Source organism: Ambystoma mexicanum, chromosome 5q, assembly GCF_040938575.1.
Source record: "Ambystoma mexicanum isolate Mex_15411 chromosome 5q, UKY_AmexF1_1, whole genome shotgun sequence".
NCBI classification, from domain to species: domain Eukaryota; kingdom Metazoa; phylum Chordata; class Amphibia; order Caudata; family Ambystomatidae; genus Ambystoma; species Ambystoma mexicanum.
Window position 1 is genome coordinate 499,975,483 of NC_090933.1, and position 21,762 is coordinate 499,997,244.

General features: G+C 44.3%; 1 protein-coding gene across 4 annotated transcripts in view; it reads right to left on the minus strand.

Annotated features, from left to right (window-relative positions):
* TRAPPC8 (trafficking protein particle complex subunit 8) overlaps positions 1 to 21,762 on the minus strand; it is a 2,435,788-nt gene that overhangs the window by 1,775,456 nt on the left and 638,570 nt on the right. For all 4 annotated transcript variants that reach the window (XM_069620968.1, XM_069620966.1, XM_069620965.1 and 1 more), the window contains one exon: positions 4,821 to 5,074. In XM_069620968.1, coding sequence (XP_069477069.1) covers positions 4,821 to 5,074 — 254 coding nt within the window. The remainder of the gene's footprint in view (positions 1 to 4,820; positions 5,075 to 21,762) is intronic.

Genomic DNA, 21,762 nt, shown 5'->3' on the forward strand with positions numbered 1-21,762 from the left:
ATCCCACTATGGAATAGTCGTCGTCAACCCACACCTGTCCAACTCCCTCCTCTCCTAACGCTATCCCTCCAGGAAGGGCCACTGACAATCAAAACCTTTGACTTCTGGCCCTCAAATGCCCTTACACCACTCACCCCAACAAAACGGTCATCCCAGAGGCCAGGACCCACACCAAGGTGGTACACCTACAACCTCAAATCACTAAAAACCATCAAGCACTGCCTGGAACGAACCTGGAGAACCTTCCCCACAGCCCACAACAAATCCACCCTAGCAAGACTTACCAGAGCATACAGACTAGAAATTTAAAAAAAAAACAAGAACGCATTCTACGGGAATAGCATCTTAAACTCTCGGAATCCAAGCAAGGAACTACACAGAATCATTTCTGAATTCAACTCTCGGGTCTGCTCTAATCCTCGCCCCTTACCCCTTCCATCTCCTAATCCGTATGTGGCACCTTATCAGAAGACTTGCACAATGTCGCTATCGACAGGCACTCCGACATCTTCAAATTAGAATGCATGCCCTTACCCACTACCCCCCACAGCCCAACCAAAGTCAATTACCCCCTAGACACAAAATGTCACCTCCTTCACCCCGATCACACGCCAGGAATTCCTCGGACTCCTAGCACAAAGCCACCCATAAGGCTCATCTGAGGACCACTGTCCACCCAACCTCCTGAAAAACATCTTAACCTCAACCTGTGCAGGCAGTATCGCACGATCAATCCTCAACCACTCCACAACATTGTGAACTTTCCCAGAAGCCGTAAAACCTCCTATATCAAAGACCTACACTGAACCCGCTCCTCCCCCAGAACTATCGACCCTTCTCCAACACCCACTTCATGGCCAAACTGATGGACCAAGCATCATACAAGCAGCTTGGCCTTTTCACTGAAACAAACAAACTCACTTAGACTGGCTTCAGACCACTACAAGGAACAGAATCCTCCAGTGTCGATTTGGGACAACCTAAAACTAACAGCTGACGTAGAAGGCTGTGCTGCTCTCATCCTTCTTGACCTCTCTGTCACCTTTGATACCATCGATAACACCATCCTCCTAGACAGGCTATACTCATTAGGAATCAAAGACACAGCCCTCTCATGGATCTCTTCCCTAATTTGTAACCATTCACAAATTCTGCGCCTCGACCAGTTTACCTCCACCTCACGACTAGTAACCAAAGGAGTCCCACAAGGAGCATCCCTACCTCCCCTGCTCTTCAACATCTATCCAAAAAACCCTCTACCCGCACTCATCTGATTCTCACAATCTTACCGGTTACAACTACGCAGATGACATGCAGATCATCCTCAAAATCCCTAAAACGCCAGGCCCCATCAGTCCTAATCTGTCATCATGCCTCTTGGACATTGACTACTGGATGACAAATAACCACCTTATCCTCAATCCAGGGAAAACTGAAATCCTGGTCTGTGGGACAACAGCACTCCTCTCCCCCAACCTATTCTCTGGCCACAACCATTAGGCAACCCACCAGCAACCTCCACGTCGGTGAAAAACCTTGGATGTATACTGGACACAGATTGATCACTCTCCAAGCAAATCAAATCACATTTCCATATCCTGTTTCTTCCATCTATGCATCCTCAGGCACATCTTCCCTTACCTCACCTATCCTCACTGTGTCTCTGCCATCATCTCCAACATCCTCTCCTGCTTAGACTACGCAAACTGCCTTTACCTAGGTGCACCTGCGTTTCAGCTAATGAAACTGCAGAGAACCCAAAACACTGCCCGCCTCCTCATCAACCTACCTCCTAGAGAACACATCAGCCCTACACTGGCTCCCTATTGGCAGACGCGCCACATTTAAATCCATGTGCATTACCCACCGGGCCATCCACAACACCGGGCCAGAATTCCTTCAAAACAAATTCAAGGACTCTAAGGACTCTAGGACTCTAAGATCTGGCTCAGCATCCCTCCTAGTAGTCCCTCAGTACAACTCATCTAGACTCGGCGGTTCCTCTCTCTCTGTCCAAGCTACAATCATCTGGAATTCACTACACCAGCACATTCGCAATCATGGCAATCACCTAGCTTTCAGAAAGGCCCTTGCCCCTCCCGAGAGTCTCCCCACCCAACACTCTCAATTGGCACATAGAAACAGTGACCAAACAACTCATACCAGCCAACTCCCCACGGATACCAGCAGCAGTGGCACTCTGCAGTAAAATGTCTTCCATCCGATGCACTAACCCAACAATAACCCATGGATGCCGGCATCGTTCGCTGAGGCACTCCATAGCAACCAGCCCCATCATCCCCTTGGCCTTCCACCACTAATCAGACTTCCGTACTAGAGAAACCACGAATAGCGAGAACATCCTATCGAGGGTAGGAAAAATGATGCACTTAAATGGATATTCAGGCAATGTGACTTACTTTGAGGTAATTCTGCGTAGGAAATTAATTGCACTTTGATGGACCTCGAGGGTAGGAAATGTGATGCACTTAAATATATTTTTGGGGGGAAAGAAAATGTGATGAACTTTCAGGGGTAGGAAATACAATGCACAACATGGTCTCTCAGGGATAGGAAATCTGACACATCAAGAAGAAGTTCAGGGACCTTATGTGGTAATCTAGAGGCCTCACGCACTACAGCAGTACCTCAAACTAAAGCGTTCCACGTTTATGCACTACCTGATCTACGTGTCCACCAATTTGAGCTGCACTACAAACCAAATGACCGCCCATATACAGGGCCATAGACTATAGGCATCACATTGGAATACCCAGTTAATAGAGCCAAGCCCGACCATGTCCCATAAGACATGCAACTTGGAAGACAAATATCTTATGGCTCCAGCTTCTGCACAAAGCTAGTCCGTGCCTACTAGAGTAGTTAGCCTTCTCTTCCCTATAGAAGACCAGAAAGAGGCTGCAACCTCAAAGAAAGCCCTGTTTCAAGCTTTAGGTATGTATAAACGCACCACTCGGTTGGACATCCGCCACAGGCACGGATCTGCACCCACGCACTCGAGAATGCAGCTACGGCTACGCCAATTCCGATCTAGCTGGGCACTTAACTTTTGCACTGTAACATCAGACATGCCTCAACACCTCTTCCACTAGAATGCAGACAACCTACGACAACAAATTCGGTCTAGCTGGAACACACTGCATCTCACACACTAGCACTCTGTTAAACAGAACCCAAACCTCATACCAATTCATGGGGAATAGTCTTCCCTCTTCTCCTTCACAGTTTATCTTATTTCACAAACCAAATGTCCTAGTACCAAAAGGGGGTGGGGGTTGAGGGGCAGGGGTGAGGACGTCTTCCCCTGTTCTCTCTCCCTCTCGGTCTCTGTCCGGTTAAAAAATGTATCAAGTCTCATTCACTTTCCTGCGAGACTCGACTGGCAATCATAGTATTCCAGAAAACATCTCTCCCTCTTGCATTCTCTCTCTCCCCCGCCCAGACCCCTTCTATGTTGTCTCAGGACTTCCCCGACTTGTTGTCGGCCACAGCCCCTTGGTTGTATGCCTCTTCTAACTCTTGTGGTTTCCAGACTCCTCTGTGTTGCTTTTGCAGGGCTTCCCTTGACTCTGTGTGGGTCCCAGACCCTGTGCGGTGCTTTGGCGTGTGTTCCCCAGCATTGTATGGGTCCCAGACCTGTCTCTCAAGTTTATCGTATGTCGTACCCGGACCTGGTTCACCAACGAACCACTGGTTCTCATATGTATTCTGTTTTTTTCCAAGTACTGGTAAAAGGGGTGTGGGGGTCTTCTGTCTTCACCAACCACCTCCTTCGGTCTCCTTTCTCTCCACTACCCACTACAGTAACCCGGGTACCTTTAAGTGTCATTACCGGCTTTCTCAGGCGGCTTTGCGGAACTGCTTCTTCCAGCTGTGGTCATTTGGCACACCTCCTAGCGGTGTCTGCGTGTCCTCACAGTGTTCCCAGGTCCGGTCCCTCAGCATGTGCTTTGTCTCTCCCGGGCCTCCAATTCTCCAGCCTGGACAACGGGAAACACAGGGTGTGTTCGGAGATGCTCAGTCATCCTTTCCTGCACTGCGCAGTGAGCATCCAGCCCGCTCTCGGTTCCTCCAGGGAGGAACTGTCTAAATACATTGTCATCCTTCCCTTTTTATGTGGCTCTAGCTCTAGAGGACTGTAGTGCATACGTTGGTTACGCAGTGGACTTTTGCCTTCTTGCATGTCTTCTTCGTGTTAGTGGCTGTGTAAACTCCATCTGAGTAGGCCTCACTCTTCCTCTTCCCAGTATGGGCTCTATGAATGTGGTCCTACACACTAGAGAAATAGAGTTGTGTGGGGGACCACATAGGGCTGAGTGGGGTGAGAGGAAAGAGGAGACAGATGGTGGGAGCGGTACATAATGCATTCTCACAAGAAAGTTATCACTGGTCCCATATAGGGTTTTCCTCCCAATGAGATCCACCTGCCGAGCACCACCCCCAAGTGGACCACCGGATAGTGGCCTCACCTCCCTGGTCTCATGAGAAGGGGCTCCCCACAGGGGAGCAGTGGCAATACCCTGGGATTCATCACAGAACATTATTTGTATCCAAATATTTAAACTTCACTTTGTATTACTGGAAATGTCATGTGCCAAGTGCAACATGAATTAGGAAATGGGCTACAAGGACACTTCTGATTTTATTTTCAAGCAGCTTAGTAAAACAGATTAATCTAAGCCAACATTTACCAATTATACCAGAGGCAACTGATATTTGAAATGGAAGGTTAAGGAAAGGGAAAGCGGGCCAAGGACATACAAAATGTAAATTAAAATTATTAAAAATTAAAATCATACCTGATCATTAAGCTGCCGTATCGTTTTTTCTATATGTGGTAAAAGGCCTCGGAATGTGAACTCCTGGATAAATTGTCTTATTCGATCGTGGTCGGTGAGGGCTAAACATCCTCCGTGAGGCGTGCACACGTTTAACTTTTTTGTTTCATTCAATAAAACAGGTTTCACACACTCGGAAATATCAAAATGTCCAGTGGAATCCACTAGGTTTTCCAATTGAAGTGGGTGGTTTTTAAAGTTATTTGGAAAACCATCTGTTGATAAAACAAGAAAAAGCATTGCCTTAAAAATGATACTATAATTTATCATTCCAGCCATGCTAAAATGGTTTACTCTAAAACGCCAAAGTAGCACAGATCACATTAACATACTTTGTTAATCAAATACAAACAAAAACAAAGCAATTTTCAAAATCATTATTTTAATGTTGAGCACTTGTGTCTACCAGTATAAGCAAATAGATTATTGATGTTTCCCCTCATACCTACACCATGTCAGGTGGTCTGATTGTGCTTATTCCAAATCACTAATGTGAAGGTAGTCTACTTGGCTCTTACATTTGTTATTTTAGGAATATCTAATTTGAACGATATATTCTTTACCTCTTGATCTTATGAGAAGAGTTATAGCTCGCTTTGCATCCTTCACCACCACCAGCAGAATGCAAGACTTGCATGTCTGCCAAGCTAGGAAATTGGGAGCTCAGGTGGGTCATTGCGTTCCATGAGCAGCAAGCGTCTTGACACAGTAACTACTTGCTACAAAGCTAGTGTCTGACTCTCAAAAGAAACACGGATTGACAAAGACAATATGTCTAGCTTTGTAACAAGTGAATGTGTGATTATAGCTTTGGTACAAGTCAAAGTGCTCATGTAGAGGGAAAGAGTAAGGGAGATTGATGAAAATGGGGACAAGTGAATATTCATGGTTAAGATTGTGTGATTTTGTTAGTGGGCGAGTAATAATAGATTACTCACCATAGTGACTAACGTACTCTTAGTCCTAAGTCCCATTTCCTCCATACTGCATGAGCGTCCCCTTCCAAGGGACGGGAGACGGAACCTTTTTCACCCGAAAAAACCTTCTTCCCCCTTTAAATCTAGAGGCACGCGGGGGTGCGGCCCAGGGAGCATGCGCTGCCCTGACTCCGCCCTCCAGCACCACACCTCAGTCCCCATTGACACGTCGACAATAGATTTAACATTGTCTAATGACACCAGTATTGGGGGGTAGGTTGGTGGGATGTATGGAGGAAAGGGGACTAAGGACTAAGAGTATGTTAGTCACTACGTGAGTAACCGATAATTACGCTTACGTCCCGTCCCCTTTCCTCCATACTGCATGGGAGATTACAACTGAATGTAGCCCCGGGGTGGAAAGAAGACCTTCCTTAAGCAAATTGGTTCCTGAGAACCACCTGTCCAAAAGCCGCATCAAATCTAGAGCCGGCATCCAAACAGTAATGCTTGCAGAAAGTCGAGGGAGTGGCCAAACTGGCCACCCTGCTTATGACTTGCCAAGGGACAAGGCGCTGGAATGCGATGGCCGTTGCCTTGGCCCTGACTGCGTATGCGTGCATGTTGGCCAGAAGCAGCTTGTGCTGGCCCTTGTATGTTTCATTGATGGACGACACCATCCAGCGGGATATGGAAGCCTTGGAGGCCCGATAGCCTGGTCTTGAGCCTCGGAAAGTAACGAACAGGGCGTTCTTGGGGAGAATTCTCCAGAATGGCTAATTTCGCTTACCTTTTGAGTCCCTCAGCAGCTTTGCTGGATTTGTAGGGTTTCATTTTTTTTACCCGGTTAAGAATGTGAGCCTTTTTTCCCCACACTTACATGTGTTTTGCTGTGTGTTGTACATTTATGCTCATGGACTATGGAGTCTCACCCACTCCATAGGCATCATCTTTTTACTGTGCGTCACCCAGCACCTTTAGTGCAGTGACACAGGGTTGTCTTTTCAGACTTCCCACTTTAAACTCCATTTTCTGGGACTGACTACTGTCTCCCAGAACATGTCAAGTTACCATTGACGTTACTAGTCTTTTTAAATGTACAGACCCAGTACACCCTGTCTTCCAATAGAGTACTAGAGGGGTTAATAGTTATCCCCCTTTGTCTGATTCTCATGGAACATTAGTATGTTCCCCTTTCTCCAAGATTTGGCTGGTGGCAGTGGTATCTACCATTTGTATTCTACCGCAGACTATAAAAATAGCCTTTGGTACCATTTGAGGCTATGGGGGTAGCCTCAAACTCAAACCCGGTAATCCACTTTTATTTTAACTTGGTTCTGGTCGAGTTCTTTTGCCACATCTTTTTGTAAAGGTCTTCCTAGTGTTTAACTCTGCGCGCCAAACCAGGTTTGGTTCCTTTGCTCGCTGTCCTTTGGCGGGCTCTGCACAGAAGCCCCCCCCTTAGGCGCACGAGTGTCTGGGTGGACAGGATGTGAGGGAGGGGTTTGAGGCCCCCTGCACAGGGTCTCCTTGCAGACCCAAGTCGCACTCTTGTTTGATTGGCTAGGTGGTTGCACTGCCAGGACAGCCACCCTGCTGTGTGATTGACAGCCAGGCTGTGTGAATGGGGGATTTGGTGCATAAAATGCCAGTCTCTGGGACTGGAAGGCAGAGTCAACACTGGAATGAGAGAACCAACGAGAAGCTGAAGGAAGACGACTGCTGCAACTACTGGACCCCCGGTGAAGCCCTGCTGCAGGTCCAAATCGACTGAAACTCGACGACAGAGGAGATCTGTAAGGAATCTTCTTCCCTTGAGCTTGGTGGGAACAACCAGCTCGCCAAATGCCAGACACCGGTCCTCATCCTGGTCGAATTTACTGTGCATCGCTGCAGTAGATCGGATACCCAGTGGGAAGAGAACCAGTTTGGGTTATAAGGAGCGCACCTTTTATTTGTTGTCTTGCTCCGCTGCTGGCTTCTTCCTTGGGCAGTGCAGGACACTCCAGTCGTCCTTGTCCCAACGACTGAAGCTTCAGGAACAGCGAGCCTGCAGGAACTGCCAGGAACAACTGCCTCAGCTAGAGCATTCTTCTTCTTTAAAGGTACTGTGCAAATTCGGTCGTTTGTTCCGTCCGACCGCAGTAAAAGCGTGGGAAATCTTTCGTTTCTCCGAAGGCTCGTCCTTCTCTTCACCTTTAAATAACTTTTCCTCCAACCAACTTCGTTTTGATTGCCCCGGCTAGAACTTGTTGGTGCTATTGATTTTGAGTAACCTTGTCTTTCCTCCCTTTTAAATTGCTGGAGTGCAATTTTGCTCACACTTCATTTTGAGCTTAACTTGTCCAGAACTGATTGGGGGTTGTTGTAGTATATTAAGACTGTGATCTTCTGCTGCTTTATGATAGTGAACTGTTTTATAAATGATGGTGTAAATAAACATATATTATTTTACTAAGAAACCTTGAATCAGTGTTTGTTTGAACCATAGTCATTGTCGTCCTTTGTGTAAACTCTTGTACTGCTCACTTTACTCTTGAGATAAATCTGGCTGCTCAGCCATCGCTACCACTTTACTGTGTAGTACAGGCTTGTACCAAAGGTGAAATTGTACTTCCACTTGTAGTCTTAATTGTGTGTAGTGTTCCCAAAGGGTATTGCATATGATTCTGCCTAACACTGGTGTCAGTGGTGAGGATAAAGTATAGTGATTACACTTAAAGGGATGGTCTAGTAAAACATTTTATTTAAAAAATAGATAGGCCACATAAAAAAAAAAATACTAGCATCCTCCATTTTAAAACTTCCTATGTAAAATTTTGAGCTATTCAAGCTCAAAATTCGAAAAAGCAAGCACAGGGGCGCAGCCATTTTGTGAAATGGAGGCCCTCCTGTGCTGGCTTTTGCTTTTGCGGCACTAATGAAGGAAAAGCCAGCCAGCTGTAGTAAACAAAGTCTACCGCTGGGTGGCTTTCCCTTCATTAGTGCCGGGACTCGGAGGACGCGGACCGGAGACCAGAGCAGGAAAGCTGCAGCTGAATCTCGGTAAGTGCTATTTATTTTTTTTACAAAAAATAAGCACTAGCTGCGTTTTTTTTTCTAAGTTTTCCGGGCTGGAGGAGCCCGGAAAACTTAGAAATAAAACCGCAGCTTTAAAAACGTATTTATGTTTGCGGTCGCTTTTGAAGTCCCGAGAAAGTCCCGAGAAAGTCCCGCTTTGCCGCTGCTCTCTGCTATTCTCCCTGCTCGCTCGTGAAGAACTGAATACAACTACAGCTCCCACAAGGCTTTGTAATCCCTTGTGTGGGCGTGCCTATTTAAGAAGAAACGCGCGCGCACCGCGCGCGCGCACCGGCGAAGTCCCGAGAAAGTCCCGCTTTGCCGCTGCTCTCTGCTATTCTCCCTGCTCGCTCGTGAAGAACTGAATACAACTACAGCTCCCACAAGGTGAAGCCCTCAGGATCAGCAGAGTATTGTTTCTAAGTGTTAACCTACTATATATCTATATATTTATACTGTGTCCTTTATATTCAGGCTTTGTAATCCCTTGTGTGGGCGTGCCTATTTAAGAAGAAACGCGCGCGCACCGCGCGCGCGCACCGGCGAAGTCCCGAGAAAGTCCCGCTTTGCCGCTTCGCCGCGGCGTCGCGAGCAAAGCGAGGCCCGGGAGCTTAGTGCCACCAACACTAATTGCTGTCTACCTTTCGTGAGAGAATCTGCGTGTTCCCAATTGGTGGAATCTTTCTTTTAACAACCTCGGTGGGTACGGGCAAGCAACTGTCCCTAAAATAAAACATCATGAAACGTAATCTATATACACTACGCACGGGCATGCCTCCCATTCAAGGGCCGTTCCTAAATGTAACGGGCAAATCCACGGGGGCAGTGCCTTGTGCTTCAACTCCTTGTTCAGTTAAAACAGACGTGTTAAAGAATACCAACGTAAAAAAGCGCGCTGCGACTTCTGTTGCTAACGCCTTGAAATCAAATGCGAGTACCAAAGATATACGATTTTTCTATCCTGATCGCGTTATGCAAAGTGCTGCTTTAAAAGACTCCAAAGAACCAAAAATAGCAAACCACAATCAGGCGGGTTGTGGTACCACCTTGCATGTCTCTCTATCGGACAGCACAGTATTAAGAGGAGAATCCCTGGTGTCACTTTCCGACGCAAAGTCTAGTCATGCCTTAGCCAAAACGCTGGGGGATGTAGCAGTGATTGATTTACCCTCTCCTGGCTCGGATTTCACAAAGCAAGATTCTCTTGTAAATCTTTCCTTCTCTCCCAAGTTGTGTTCAAATGGTGGCTATACGAATTCAAATCTTACCTCATCCTTTCTCTTTCCTACCCCTCGGCAGCGATCACCTACGCAAAAGGCTCTAACCCCCCCAAATGCTCCAAATGTAATTGAACTAACCCTAGGAGCGATGAATTTAACATTACAAACCATCACCACCTTGTTCAATACATTGAATACGAAATTGGATGTACAAAGTGCCCAGTTACTAGCTGTTTTAGCCTGGCAGGCTAAACAAGAAACATGGCGAGCGCCTTTGCACTCGACAAATAAAGAGCCTTATGTTCCGTCAAACAATCCAACTGAGCTGCCTTTAATGCCATCCAATATGGCTACTGTTGCCACTATGACATCAGGTATGGCTCCAATCACTTTGTCTGCAAATGAACCGGAAAGCACTTCAGTTGCAATAAATGCTATTGCCCAACTAGAGAATCAATTGTCTCCAATTACCATAGACAACTCCGGCATACTCGGTTCCTTGCCGTATATAGGACAGGTGATCAGAGAGGCCGTTGCGGTGAACGAAAATCAGATAGAGCATGACTCTATCAGCTCGCCAACGCCAGAGCCTTATACAATATTTTGCAAAAAGATGACTCAATCTGCTGCGAAACCCAACTCATCTGGGAAAATAACACAGCAAAAAAACAAGAAAAATATTTAGATTGTTAAAAAAACTAAAAATGTTAAAAAAAATGAAGTACAGGCGCCAACAAGATCAAAACAGTTTTTTAACATGCTGACCATTCCAAACAAACACAGTCAACAAACGGCCTGTGCTATCACGAGAAAGTATACACAACTAAGTCAACTTCGTAAAAATAAATTAGGCTCTGTGACTAAAGATCAAGCATCTGTCACGCCCTATGAGCCCTTAGATAATTTGATTAAAGCAGTCAATAGCCACGAACAAGAACAAGAGGCCCTGGAATCACATCACCCTTTGGCCTTGACAGAATCCAGTGCGAATTTAGCTTCTGCAACAAAAGTCAACTTACCATGCATCAAGAAATCTAAAATAAAAGCAGCACGCGCTCCTCAACCCTCTTCAGTGAATGAAGACGAACACGAACAAGAAATGATTGCTAGGTGTCGTGCTGATATCAGAAAAGAAGTTGATGCCTATATGAGCAGAATTATTGCACCATCAATACTCAAAGCCCCCTCTCCTGAATCACAGAAAATTGATAATATGCAAACTCCATATTCATCAGCGAAACTTTCAGTTTCATTTAAAGGCGACAAAAACACAGAACTAATAGAGTCGCCTCCTCTTTTGGCAACCCACGATGAAGAAATTGTCACCATGCTAAAAACTTTGCGCTCTTCTGCAGTAAAACAAAATCCCATAGCTGCTCAAAATATTCCTAATAAACCACCAGGTAAATCTATTTTGAAACCCAAAAAAGACAATGATATTGCATAATATTGGGATGCCGGCCAGCCCCATATCCGCAATATGTACTTAACCGACAAAGTATATTACAGGTGTTCTCCGACATTCCGCTACTACAAGATATTGGCTCTGCGGACATAGCACAGGTTGAATTTTTCAATGATAACTCAGTAAATACGGCATGCCTATGGCTAACGTCAAGAGTCATCAGAAATCTCATCTGGGAAGCAAAAAATCAACTTTTATCACTAGGTTTCATATTACTTCTGGGCCCAACAAATTCATCTAATGGTTCTCTTAGTGCTCAAACGTGGACTGACTCTGCCATAAGGGAACTTAATAAGGGTATTGTGCACATGCAGAGCGATGTCATCACAGAGGCTCCCTCCAAATGCTGCTGTAATTCCGATTCCAGGAGCTAACTTGCGTACAAGGCGAAGAAGGAAAGATATATCTCATTTGTCTCATGGAACACTCGTGGTTTCAATCATTTGGTTAATAATTCACAAAACATCTTAAATAATCATGATGTGATTCTTTTACAAGAGACATGGCTGACAACTGCTCCCGTATGGAACAACCATGAAACTCACTTTTTGCCAGCCATTCAAGGAAAGAGAGGCCGCCCGATGGCTGGCCTTATTACAGCAACTAAATTAAGCTCTAACATCAGCATTTTATACTCCCATTCTCCTAATTCATTTACGCAATTGACTATTATAGCTATTGATTCAATCTTGTACGCTATAGTTAATCTCTACTGGAACCACAAAAGCATTGAAAATGGGAGGTTCTTGGATGATATTGCCTCCATGTTGGATTTTATCATGCTTGTTCCAGAAATACAGCATACAGTTGTTGCTGGCGACTTAAATCTCCATTGCCTCCCCTCGTTGAACTTATCGGAGGATTCAAACTGCAAACTGTGGGAACAACTTATGCTTACGAGAGGATTCTGCATGTTGAATGAGAGCAAATTTGACAAAAGTGAGCTGAGTCACACGTGGCAACAGGGCAGCGCCAAAGCCACTATCGATTACATTTATGTTGATGACAGACTTTTTTCTCAAATTCACTTTTTCAATATTGTGTCAAACTTAAATAGTGATCATCGATTGCTCACCTTACAGTGGGCTTCAAAAGTGTTGAAAACCAACCGTAGCACGATGGGGAATTTAGGTCAACTAACAGTCTCTAATCAACTGAACCGTATTATTTGGACCGAAAACAAATTAGATAACTTCAATATCTCCCTACAAGCTGCCTTCTGTCATGCTCGGAATAACACAGCTATCCCCCCAGTTGCCTATTATGATCTAATACATCATTTCTCAGATAATAGAGTACAGAAAAATTACATCTTTAGGAAATCACATGTGTTTGACCTGGAGACCAAAAGTAAGAAAACTGAATTTCGTCACAAAAAAAGAGAAGCCATGAAACTTCCATTGAGCATCAGGCGCACAGCATTAATGCAAATTAAAACATCTTATAGGAACTGGCGGAGAAGCCATCATAGTAAATTGTTTCAACAAGACGGTGAATCTATGTTACGAAATATTCGTGATAATAATACAGCCCAAATCTGGAAAGCCTTGACCAACGCTGTGTCCCTGGTGCAAATAAAGTCACAAACACAGAGCGTTCCAGAAGCAAGCTGGATTAGTTATTTTTCTAAAATCTATGCCATCCCGTCTAATTGCAATTTACCTATAAGTTTCACCCCTCACGAACGATTTCATATTAATATTGATAAATCCGACATCTTATATTTTATCAATTAATTAAGTCAGTCCAGGGCGCCTGGTCCAGACGGACTCTCAAACAAAATTTTCAAAGAACATCCAGTAATATGGTCTACAATCTTAAATCATATATATGAGAACATTAATGAATCCCAAGAGCTTCCGGCTTCATGGACTCACTCTCTGATTGTACCTATTCACAAAAAAGGTGATCGGTGTCTTCCACAGAACTATAGACCCATTGCCTTATTAGACGCTCCTGGTAAACTGTACAGCCGTATTATTTTGCGAGAACTAAATAATTGGACACTAAATGAGCTCAAAAGAGATCCATTCCAGACTGGTTTTGTCGCAGGGCTAGGCACCTCAGTAAACTTAATCACACTAAATATGCTAAAATCCAAATATGCAGAACTCAATCAACCTCTGTATATGGCATTTGTCGATTTTCGGGTAGCTTTTGACTCAGTCGATAGATCTTTGCTATTCCAGAAATTACAGAGCTATGGCTGTCCTTCGTCATTGTTAACTATAATCAAAAAATTGCACTCGAACACGACAATGCAAGTCAGACTGTCGCTTGATGGGTTGTTGTCCGTGAATATTAATACAATGAGAGGATTAAAACAGGGATGTATCTTGGCGTCCTCTCTTTTTAACCTCTTCATTTTAGATATTGGGACCTCCTTTGAAAGGGTACTGTCAGATTCTCCTAAATTAGGTGCTCAAAAAATTACATGGCTCTTGTATGCTGATGATCTCGTTCTCATTTCGCAGACTCCAAGCGGTCTACAGAACCTCTTGAACAAATTGGATATTTATACTCACTCCAACAATCTAACTATCAATGTGGATAAAACTCAGATAGTGATTTGTCATAAAAAAAAGTATACAAAAATGGTGAGAAGTCAATGGTTCCTACGCGAAGTTCCCTTACAAACGGTACCAAGTTATAAATACTTAGGATTACCTTTCTCAGGCTCTATGTTAAACCAAACTTATGATGACTTAAGAATTAAAGTCATGACCCTAATTTCACAAGCCAAAATCATTTTACATAAGTACGGCAAATTCACTATAATGCATGTGGTAACCTTTTTCAATCAAAAAGTTGTCCCGATACTATCCTACGGAGCTGAAACTCTGTCACCTCAACCCAGAACCTACTGGGATCGACTTGAGGGGAAATTTTGGAAAACAGTTCTGAGCTTACCAGTGTGCACTCCCTTATGTATGTTAAGGTACGAACTCGGTAGTATCTCCCTGTTTAGTCTAATTCTTTGGAAATTTTGCAACTTCTATCGAAAATGTCTTTTGGGTATACAAACTAATAATATGCTGGGCTTAATGGCAATGTATATGTGTACTTCCAATGATGTATTCCCCAAAAGATGGACAAGAGAAGTCATTAATGTTCTAGCAAATGCAAATGTTTCAATCGACTTGCTACTCAAGAATCCTACTCTAGCGAAGAAAAGACTATATTGGCATGATTGGAATGTAACCCAAGACCTTTGTAAAAAATATGTAGATTTTGATCGGAATTTGTTCCCTCACAAGAAGCTCAAACAAATGGCCTATTATCTTTTAAAATCCCCATCACAGCATGTTCGCTCCGAAATGTTAAGATTGCGTTTGAATTTACAGTCTACAAATCAAATTCTAGCACGGAGAGGTGTAATTTAAAAAAATGACACATATTGCCGTTTCTGTAAAGATGTGACGCAATTAGAGTGCCTAGCTCACCTAGTAGTGGATTGTCCGGCTTTGAGTGGCATACGGAAACGTGTATTCTGCAATATTTTACAATTATATTGTGATCGCTCTGCGTATGAAATATGGATTATACTAATGACAAGCAATCGCACTGCCATTCACATTGCCTTAACGCAATTTATAAAAATGATATTACCTCGCAGTTAACTCCTTATGGCCTATCGACAAATGTATTTTAAAATTCAAGATATATGTGGGTTCAATTTAATTTAATTATTTTAATTTCAATTTTTAACATTACTTGTCAATTATTTTTGTGAACAGAACATTGCCTACAACTTCCGAAACAAATCTGTAATATTTGACAAACGAACCAATATGTACATGGGCCTTGGAAAGCTTGGAAAATTGTAAGTTTGGGATCTCGATACAAATTATGTAAAAATGATTTATGTAAAATCGAAAAATTGTAATATTGCAACTTTTTGTAACGAAAAAAACTTTTTGAAAGGTTGAATTCATTTCAGCCAACCAAAATAAAGAAAAAAAAAAAAATAAATAAAACACAACGTTATTGTGTTGGAAAACGCTGCGGTTTTTCTTTCCAAGTTTCTCAGGCTCCTCTGGCTCGGAGGAGCCTGAGAAACTTGGAAAGGAAAACCGCAGCGTTTTCCAACACAACCGCGTGTGTTTCTGCCTGCTGTGGCTATCACTTTGGGTCTCCGGTGCTCCCAGGGGAGCACCCAGGGGCTCCCAGGGGCACCGGAGACCCAAAGTGATAGCCACAGCAGGCAGAAACACACGCGGTTATGTTTACATGCCGCGTAGTGTTTCTACCTGCAGCTGATTTCCCATTTGGGGCTCTCGAGCTCCCCGTGGGGAGCCCGAGAGCCCCAAATGGGAAATGCTAAATGCTGCGTTGTCTGCCTAAATCTGCTTTCCCATTTGGGGCTCTCGGGCTCCCCGCGGGGAGCCCGAGAGCCCCAGAGCCCCAAATGGGAAAGCAGATTCAGGCAGACACAACGCGGTTGTGTTGGAAAACACAGCGGTTTTTCTTTCGAAGTTTCTCAGGCTCCTCCGAGCCGGAGGAGCCTGAGAAACTTGGAAAGAAAAACCGCAGCGTTTTCCAACACAATAACGTTGTATTTATGTTTGCGGTCGCTTCAAAAGCGACCGCAGACATAAATACAACGTTTTTAAAGCTGCGGTTTTATTTCTAAGCCCGGAAAACTTAGAAAAAAACCCGCAGCTAGTGCTTATTTTTTGTAAAAAAAATAAATAGCACTTACCGAGATTCAGCTGCAGCTTTCCTGCTCTGGTCTCCGGTCCGCGTCCTCCGAGTCCCGGCACTAATGAAGGGAAAGCCACCCAGCGGTAGACTTTGTTTACTACAGCTGGCTGGCTTTTCCTTCATTAGTGCCGCAAAAGCCAGCACAGGAGGGCCTCCATTTCACAAAATGGCTGCGCCCGTGCTTGCTTTTTCGAATTTTGAGCTTGAATAGCTCAAAATTTTACATAGGAAGTTTTAAAACGGAGGATGCTAGTATTTTTTTTTATGTGGCCTATCTATTTTTTAAATAAAAATTTTTACTAGACCATCCCTTTAAAGTGCTGCTATTACCTTGGCTCAACTAACCACAAGGCTAAACACCACTAAAAGCAATTTAAATCATGTCTGATATGGAAAGCTACAGTCAGGAGACCCTCCTTACTTACACTGTTGATCATTTAAAAAATCTGTTTAAAGATAAGAATCTCTCTGTTAAAGGCAAAATGTCATAATGAATTGAAAAGTTGTTGGAGAACCAGAGTCTGGGGTGTGGGCCTGAAATGCCTACCCCTCCAGCAAATGTGGAAAGTGATGAAGATAATGTTTCAAATGTTATGGATGAGTTAGATGAGGCAGATGAGTCACACAATGTTGGCTCAATTGCTCCTCTACCTGCTCAGAAACCTCAACCTTTGGCACTGGGACCCATCAGGTCCTACACTCAGTCCTGAATTCATTGCTCTAGAAAAGATGAGGATTGAATTGGAATTCAAACGTATTAATGCTCAATCTGAACAAAAGCACCAAGAACTTAAGCTCAGAGAAATGGAGTTGAATCATGCACTAGAAATGATAAAATTGTCTATTGAAAATGCTTCTTTCCCAGTGTCTTTTAGGTCTTCCAGTCCCAAGAGACCCCGTATACCTAAAGAAATTGTGGGTATGTATGAGGCTAAGCTTGATATTTTGGATTGGTTGGCAATGTTTGAGTATAGCCATGGGATTGAACATATTACAGGGAATCAGTTGCTTCCTTGGCTCTTCTCTAGGTTACCCACTGTTGCATCGGAGTTGGGGGAGGTGGATAGGATGGATTATGAGTGTGTGAAGCTAGCTTTAATTGCTAGATTTGGGAATACCCCTTCCCAGTACCTTAAGAGGTTTAGGACGCTCAAAAAGCATGATGGTACCCCTAGGGCTACCTGGGTGTGTGAATGTTTAAAGAACTTAAAGGGTTGGGTTAAAGGTTACAGAGTTAACACTTATGAAGGTATGAGAAATCTTGTTATGTTGGAGTCAATATATGATGCCTGCTCTCCTGAGCTCAGACAGCATTTGGCTGATTTTAAGGAGATCGATCCAAAGAGGTAAGCTAAGGCTGCTGACTTGTGGGTTGCCAACAGGGCTACTTACGAGGATTCTGGGGCAACTGAGAAAAAGGATGAGGGAAAGCAGCCAAGGAAAGATAACAAGGAGAATTCTAATACTTCCAATCCAAAAGAGGGCCCCAAATATAACAAGGGTAAGCACCAAGGAAAACCGAATCAGGCTAGTGTATCTCCTGGCGCACAACCAGAGGTGGGTCAGAACAAACCCCCCATTCATCAAAACATTTGGTAAATGTTATGTTTGTGGGTCAACTGACAATGTGAAATGGGACCCCAGATGCAAGGGTAAACCTTCAGGGGACCACACTGTCTCCTTAGCCTTCTCCCCAGAGGAAGATGTACCTATGGCAAGTGGAAACTTTCACCTACTGGCTGATGAACCCATGAGAGTCTCAGCTAGTGTTTTAGTGTCCCTGGGGTTGTGGGAACAACGGAATTTAGGGGTCTATAATTCCATCCCAGATAATACTAAAGAGTATTATAAAGACAGTGTCCTTGTAAATGGGCCGGAGACTCCTGCCATCAGAGACACTGGAGCCAGCATAACTGTGATTGATGAATCCTTTTTCAAGGTAGAGAATGTTGCTAAGGCACCCAAATGCCTAACCAAGTTAGCTGGGGGTCTTGTGCAAATGCTTCCCCAGTTACCAGCTCTCATCCAGTGAAATGACAGGACTGTCAAAATACCTGTTAGTGTGCAGAGTGAAGTGCCTGGGAGAGTCCTGTTGGGTAATGACCTGAAAACTCTCACAGTTGTGTCTAGTACCCCCAGGCCTTCCAGTAAAAGGAAACAGGAGCTCACTAGGCCTGCCAGGGAGAGGACCTTGAGGGGCTCTCCAGGGGACTTGATAGAGGAAAGTATCACGCCCCCAGTCCACAGGACCTACTAACTGCTATTTCAAAAAAGAAAGAGGCAAAGGGGAAACCTAAGACCTCCCAAAAGAAAGCAGATGGCACCCCTGTGCTACCAACCAGGACATTCCCAAGATTGTCCAAAGTCACACCTGTGACTCCATTTATACAACACAAGTGAAAGGGTTGGGAGAGCAACAATTTGATCAGGAGCTTCGCCCTTACTGCTCATTTAGAGCATTCGTACATCAAAAATACAGACAAGCAGAGAAACAGACACCTCAATTTCAAAAACAGAAAGCATTTTATAAATAGTTTTTGATGTGTTTCTATAGTTTCGACATAATGCTGAACATCATTCATTACAAGGAACATAAGCAACAGTTTGCATCACAAGACAAAAACAACGAACAAGTTAGTATTCTTGTTCAACATTCTAAACAGTGGACAATAATACACAAGCTACTGTTGCTCTCCCAGAAGGGGGGTGACAGGGATTAAAAACAGATGAAGTGAAAGTGCAAGTCTCTGGTACATACGTTTGCATTCAACAGTCAAAGTTGATAACTCTGTGCTTTGAAGGAGATGGTATCTACACCCGGTGTTTCGGCGCTGTATGTGGGCTCTGGTGAGCCTTTTGGTGTTGGGGCCTTCGTCAGGACAGGAGAAAACTGTATAGTCTGGATGTTCAGAGGTGCTGCAAGAGTAGAGATGTGGTGAGGGGAAGCTCCACGAAAAAAAAGAAGTGAATGTATCCCAGGATGTGTAATACACGTGAGTGAAGATTAAGCCGTAGGCTAGTGTGTATTATTGTCCACTGTTTAGAATGTTGAACAAGAATACTAACTTGTTCGTTGTTTTTGTCTTATGATGCAAAATGTTGTTGCTTATGTTCCTTGTAATGAAAGACGTTCAGCATTATGTCGAAACTATAGAAACACATCAAAAACTATTTATAAAATGCTTTCTGTTTTTGAAATTGAGGTGTCTGTCTACTTGTCTGCACTTTTGATGTGCAAATGCTCTAAATGAGCAGTAAGGGTGAAGCTCCGGATCAAATTGTTGCTCTCCCAACCCTTTCACTTGTGTTGTATAAACTAATTCCCTCCTGGGCAGAATAGGGTTGATCCTCCAGGATCCCTCTTCTTGAACTCCCACCTGTGACTCCTCCACCATCTGTGGCTGAGTGTGAGGTACAGTCCTGTGTGGTTGATCCAGCTACTGAAGAATCAGATCTGGAAGAGGACCTTACTCTATTTGAGATCTGGATCCTGCTGACAATCCTGAGCTGCTGTCTTTACTGGCAGAAGGTGGACCCAACAGGGCAGACTTCAGCAGAGGACAAACAGTGTCCTACTCTTGAAGGTCTTCACCTACAGGCAACTTTTCAGCTTGAAGGGCAAGAGCCTGGGAAGATGGCCTCTTCTACAGTGAACCGACTGAGTATATCCTTGGGGACTGCAAAAGACTTGTAACAGACTCCAGTTCCTACAGATGGCCCATGAGATACCTTTAGCTGGTCACTTCAGTTTCAAAAAGACCAAGGAAAGGATCTCTTTATACTTCTACTGGCCTAAGAAGGGTTCAGAAGTTGACAAATTATGTAGGAGCAGTCACACTTGCCAAACCTCTGGCAAGAGTGGAGCCAAGAATGTGGCGCCCTTGGTGCCTCTCCCAGTGGTGGGAGTTCCTTTTGAGAGGGTTGGAATCGACATTGCTGGTCCCCTTGACCCTCCCACATATTCAGGAAACAGGTTTATCCTAGTTGTAGTAGACCATGTTACTAAATACCCTGAGGCGATCCCTATGAGAACTGCCTTGGCTCAGGCTTTGGCTAAGGCTCTACTTGGTATTTTTACCAGAGTAGGGTTTCCTAAGGAAGTGTTATCCGACAGCGGCTCCAATTTTATGTCCCACTACATGCAAGCCATGTGGGAAAACTGTGGTGTCACTTACAAGTTTTCTACAGCCTACCATCCACAAACTAATGATGGACTGGTTGAAAGGTTTAATCGTACTATGAAGATCATGATAGCTGCTTTAGAAGAACCCATTAAAAGAAAGTGGGACCTTCTACTGCCATGCCTTTTCTTTGCTTATAGAGAAGTCCCTCAGAAGGGAGTTGGATATAGTCCCTTTGAACTTCTTTATGGCCATCCAGTCAGAGGTCCTTTGGCCCTGACTAAGGAGGGGTTGGAGAGTGCTCCTTCCCCCAAGCCAGTCAGAATGACTGACTATGTGATAGGTCTCCGAAGGAGAATGTCACACATGATGGCAGAAGCTGGTGATAACTTGAAAGCAGGTCAGGCTCTGGTCAAATATTGGCTTGACCAGAAGGCCAACATGGTTGAGTTCGCTCAAGACCAGCTTGTGCTAGTTATGGTGCCAACAAAGCAGAGGGCCTTGCAGAACAAGTGGATAGGACCCTTCAAGGTTGTGGGAAAACTTGGAGAGGAACTATCTGGTGGACATAGGCAATCCTACGGAGGCTCCCAGAGTCTTTCACACCAACCGTTTGAAGGCCTAGGTCTCGAGACCATAAGGAGGAGCTTTGCTTCTAGCTTCAGACCAAGAGCAGGAGGAGAGTGAAACTACCTGACCTACTCAGAGGACAGCCTTTAGACAAGAAAATAGAAGGAGTTAACCTCTCTCCTAATCTGACATCTGAACAACAGGAGGAATGCAGGTTTCTGTTAAATCAGTTTGCCTCCCTGTTTTCACCATCACCGGGCTTGACCCTTTGGGGCCAGCATGATATTCTAACTGGTGACTGTTTACCTGTGAAAAGCAGAGGTTACAGAATGTCAGACCATGTAAGGACCCACATAAAGGAAGAGGTCAACAAGATGCTTGATCTCGGGGTTATAGAGCCATCTACAAGTCCATGGTCTAGTTCAGTAGTTCTGGTACCAAAGGCAGGATCCAAGGAGTTGAGATACTGTGTGGACTATAGAGATCTAAATGCTGTCACAAAGACTGATGCCCATCCTTTACCAAGGACAGATGAACTGGTGGATAGACCTGGTGCAGCCAAGTACCTCAGTACATTTGATCTTACTTCAGGCTATTGGCAAATAGCCCTGACAGACCATGCCAAGGAGAAAACTGCATTTTCGACCCCAGCAGGCCTCTACCAGTTTAAGGTTATGCCTTTTGGATTAAAGAATGCACCTGCTACATTCCAAAGGGTGGTTAATCAAGTTCTGAATGGGATGGAGGACTTCTGCATGGCATACTTGGATGACATTGCAGTGTTCAGCCCTACTTGGAAAGAACATGTTGACCACTTAGGATATGTATTGCAGGCTATTGAGCAGG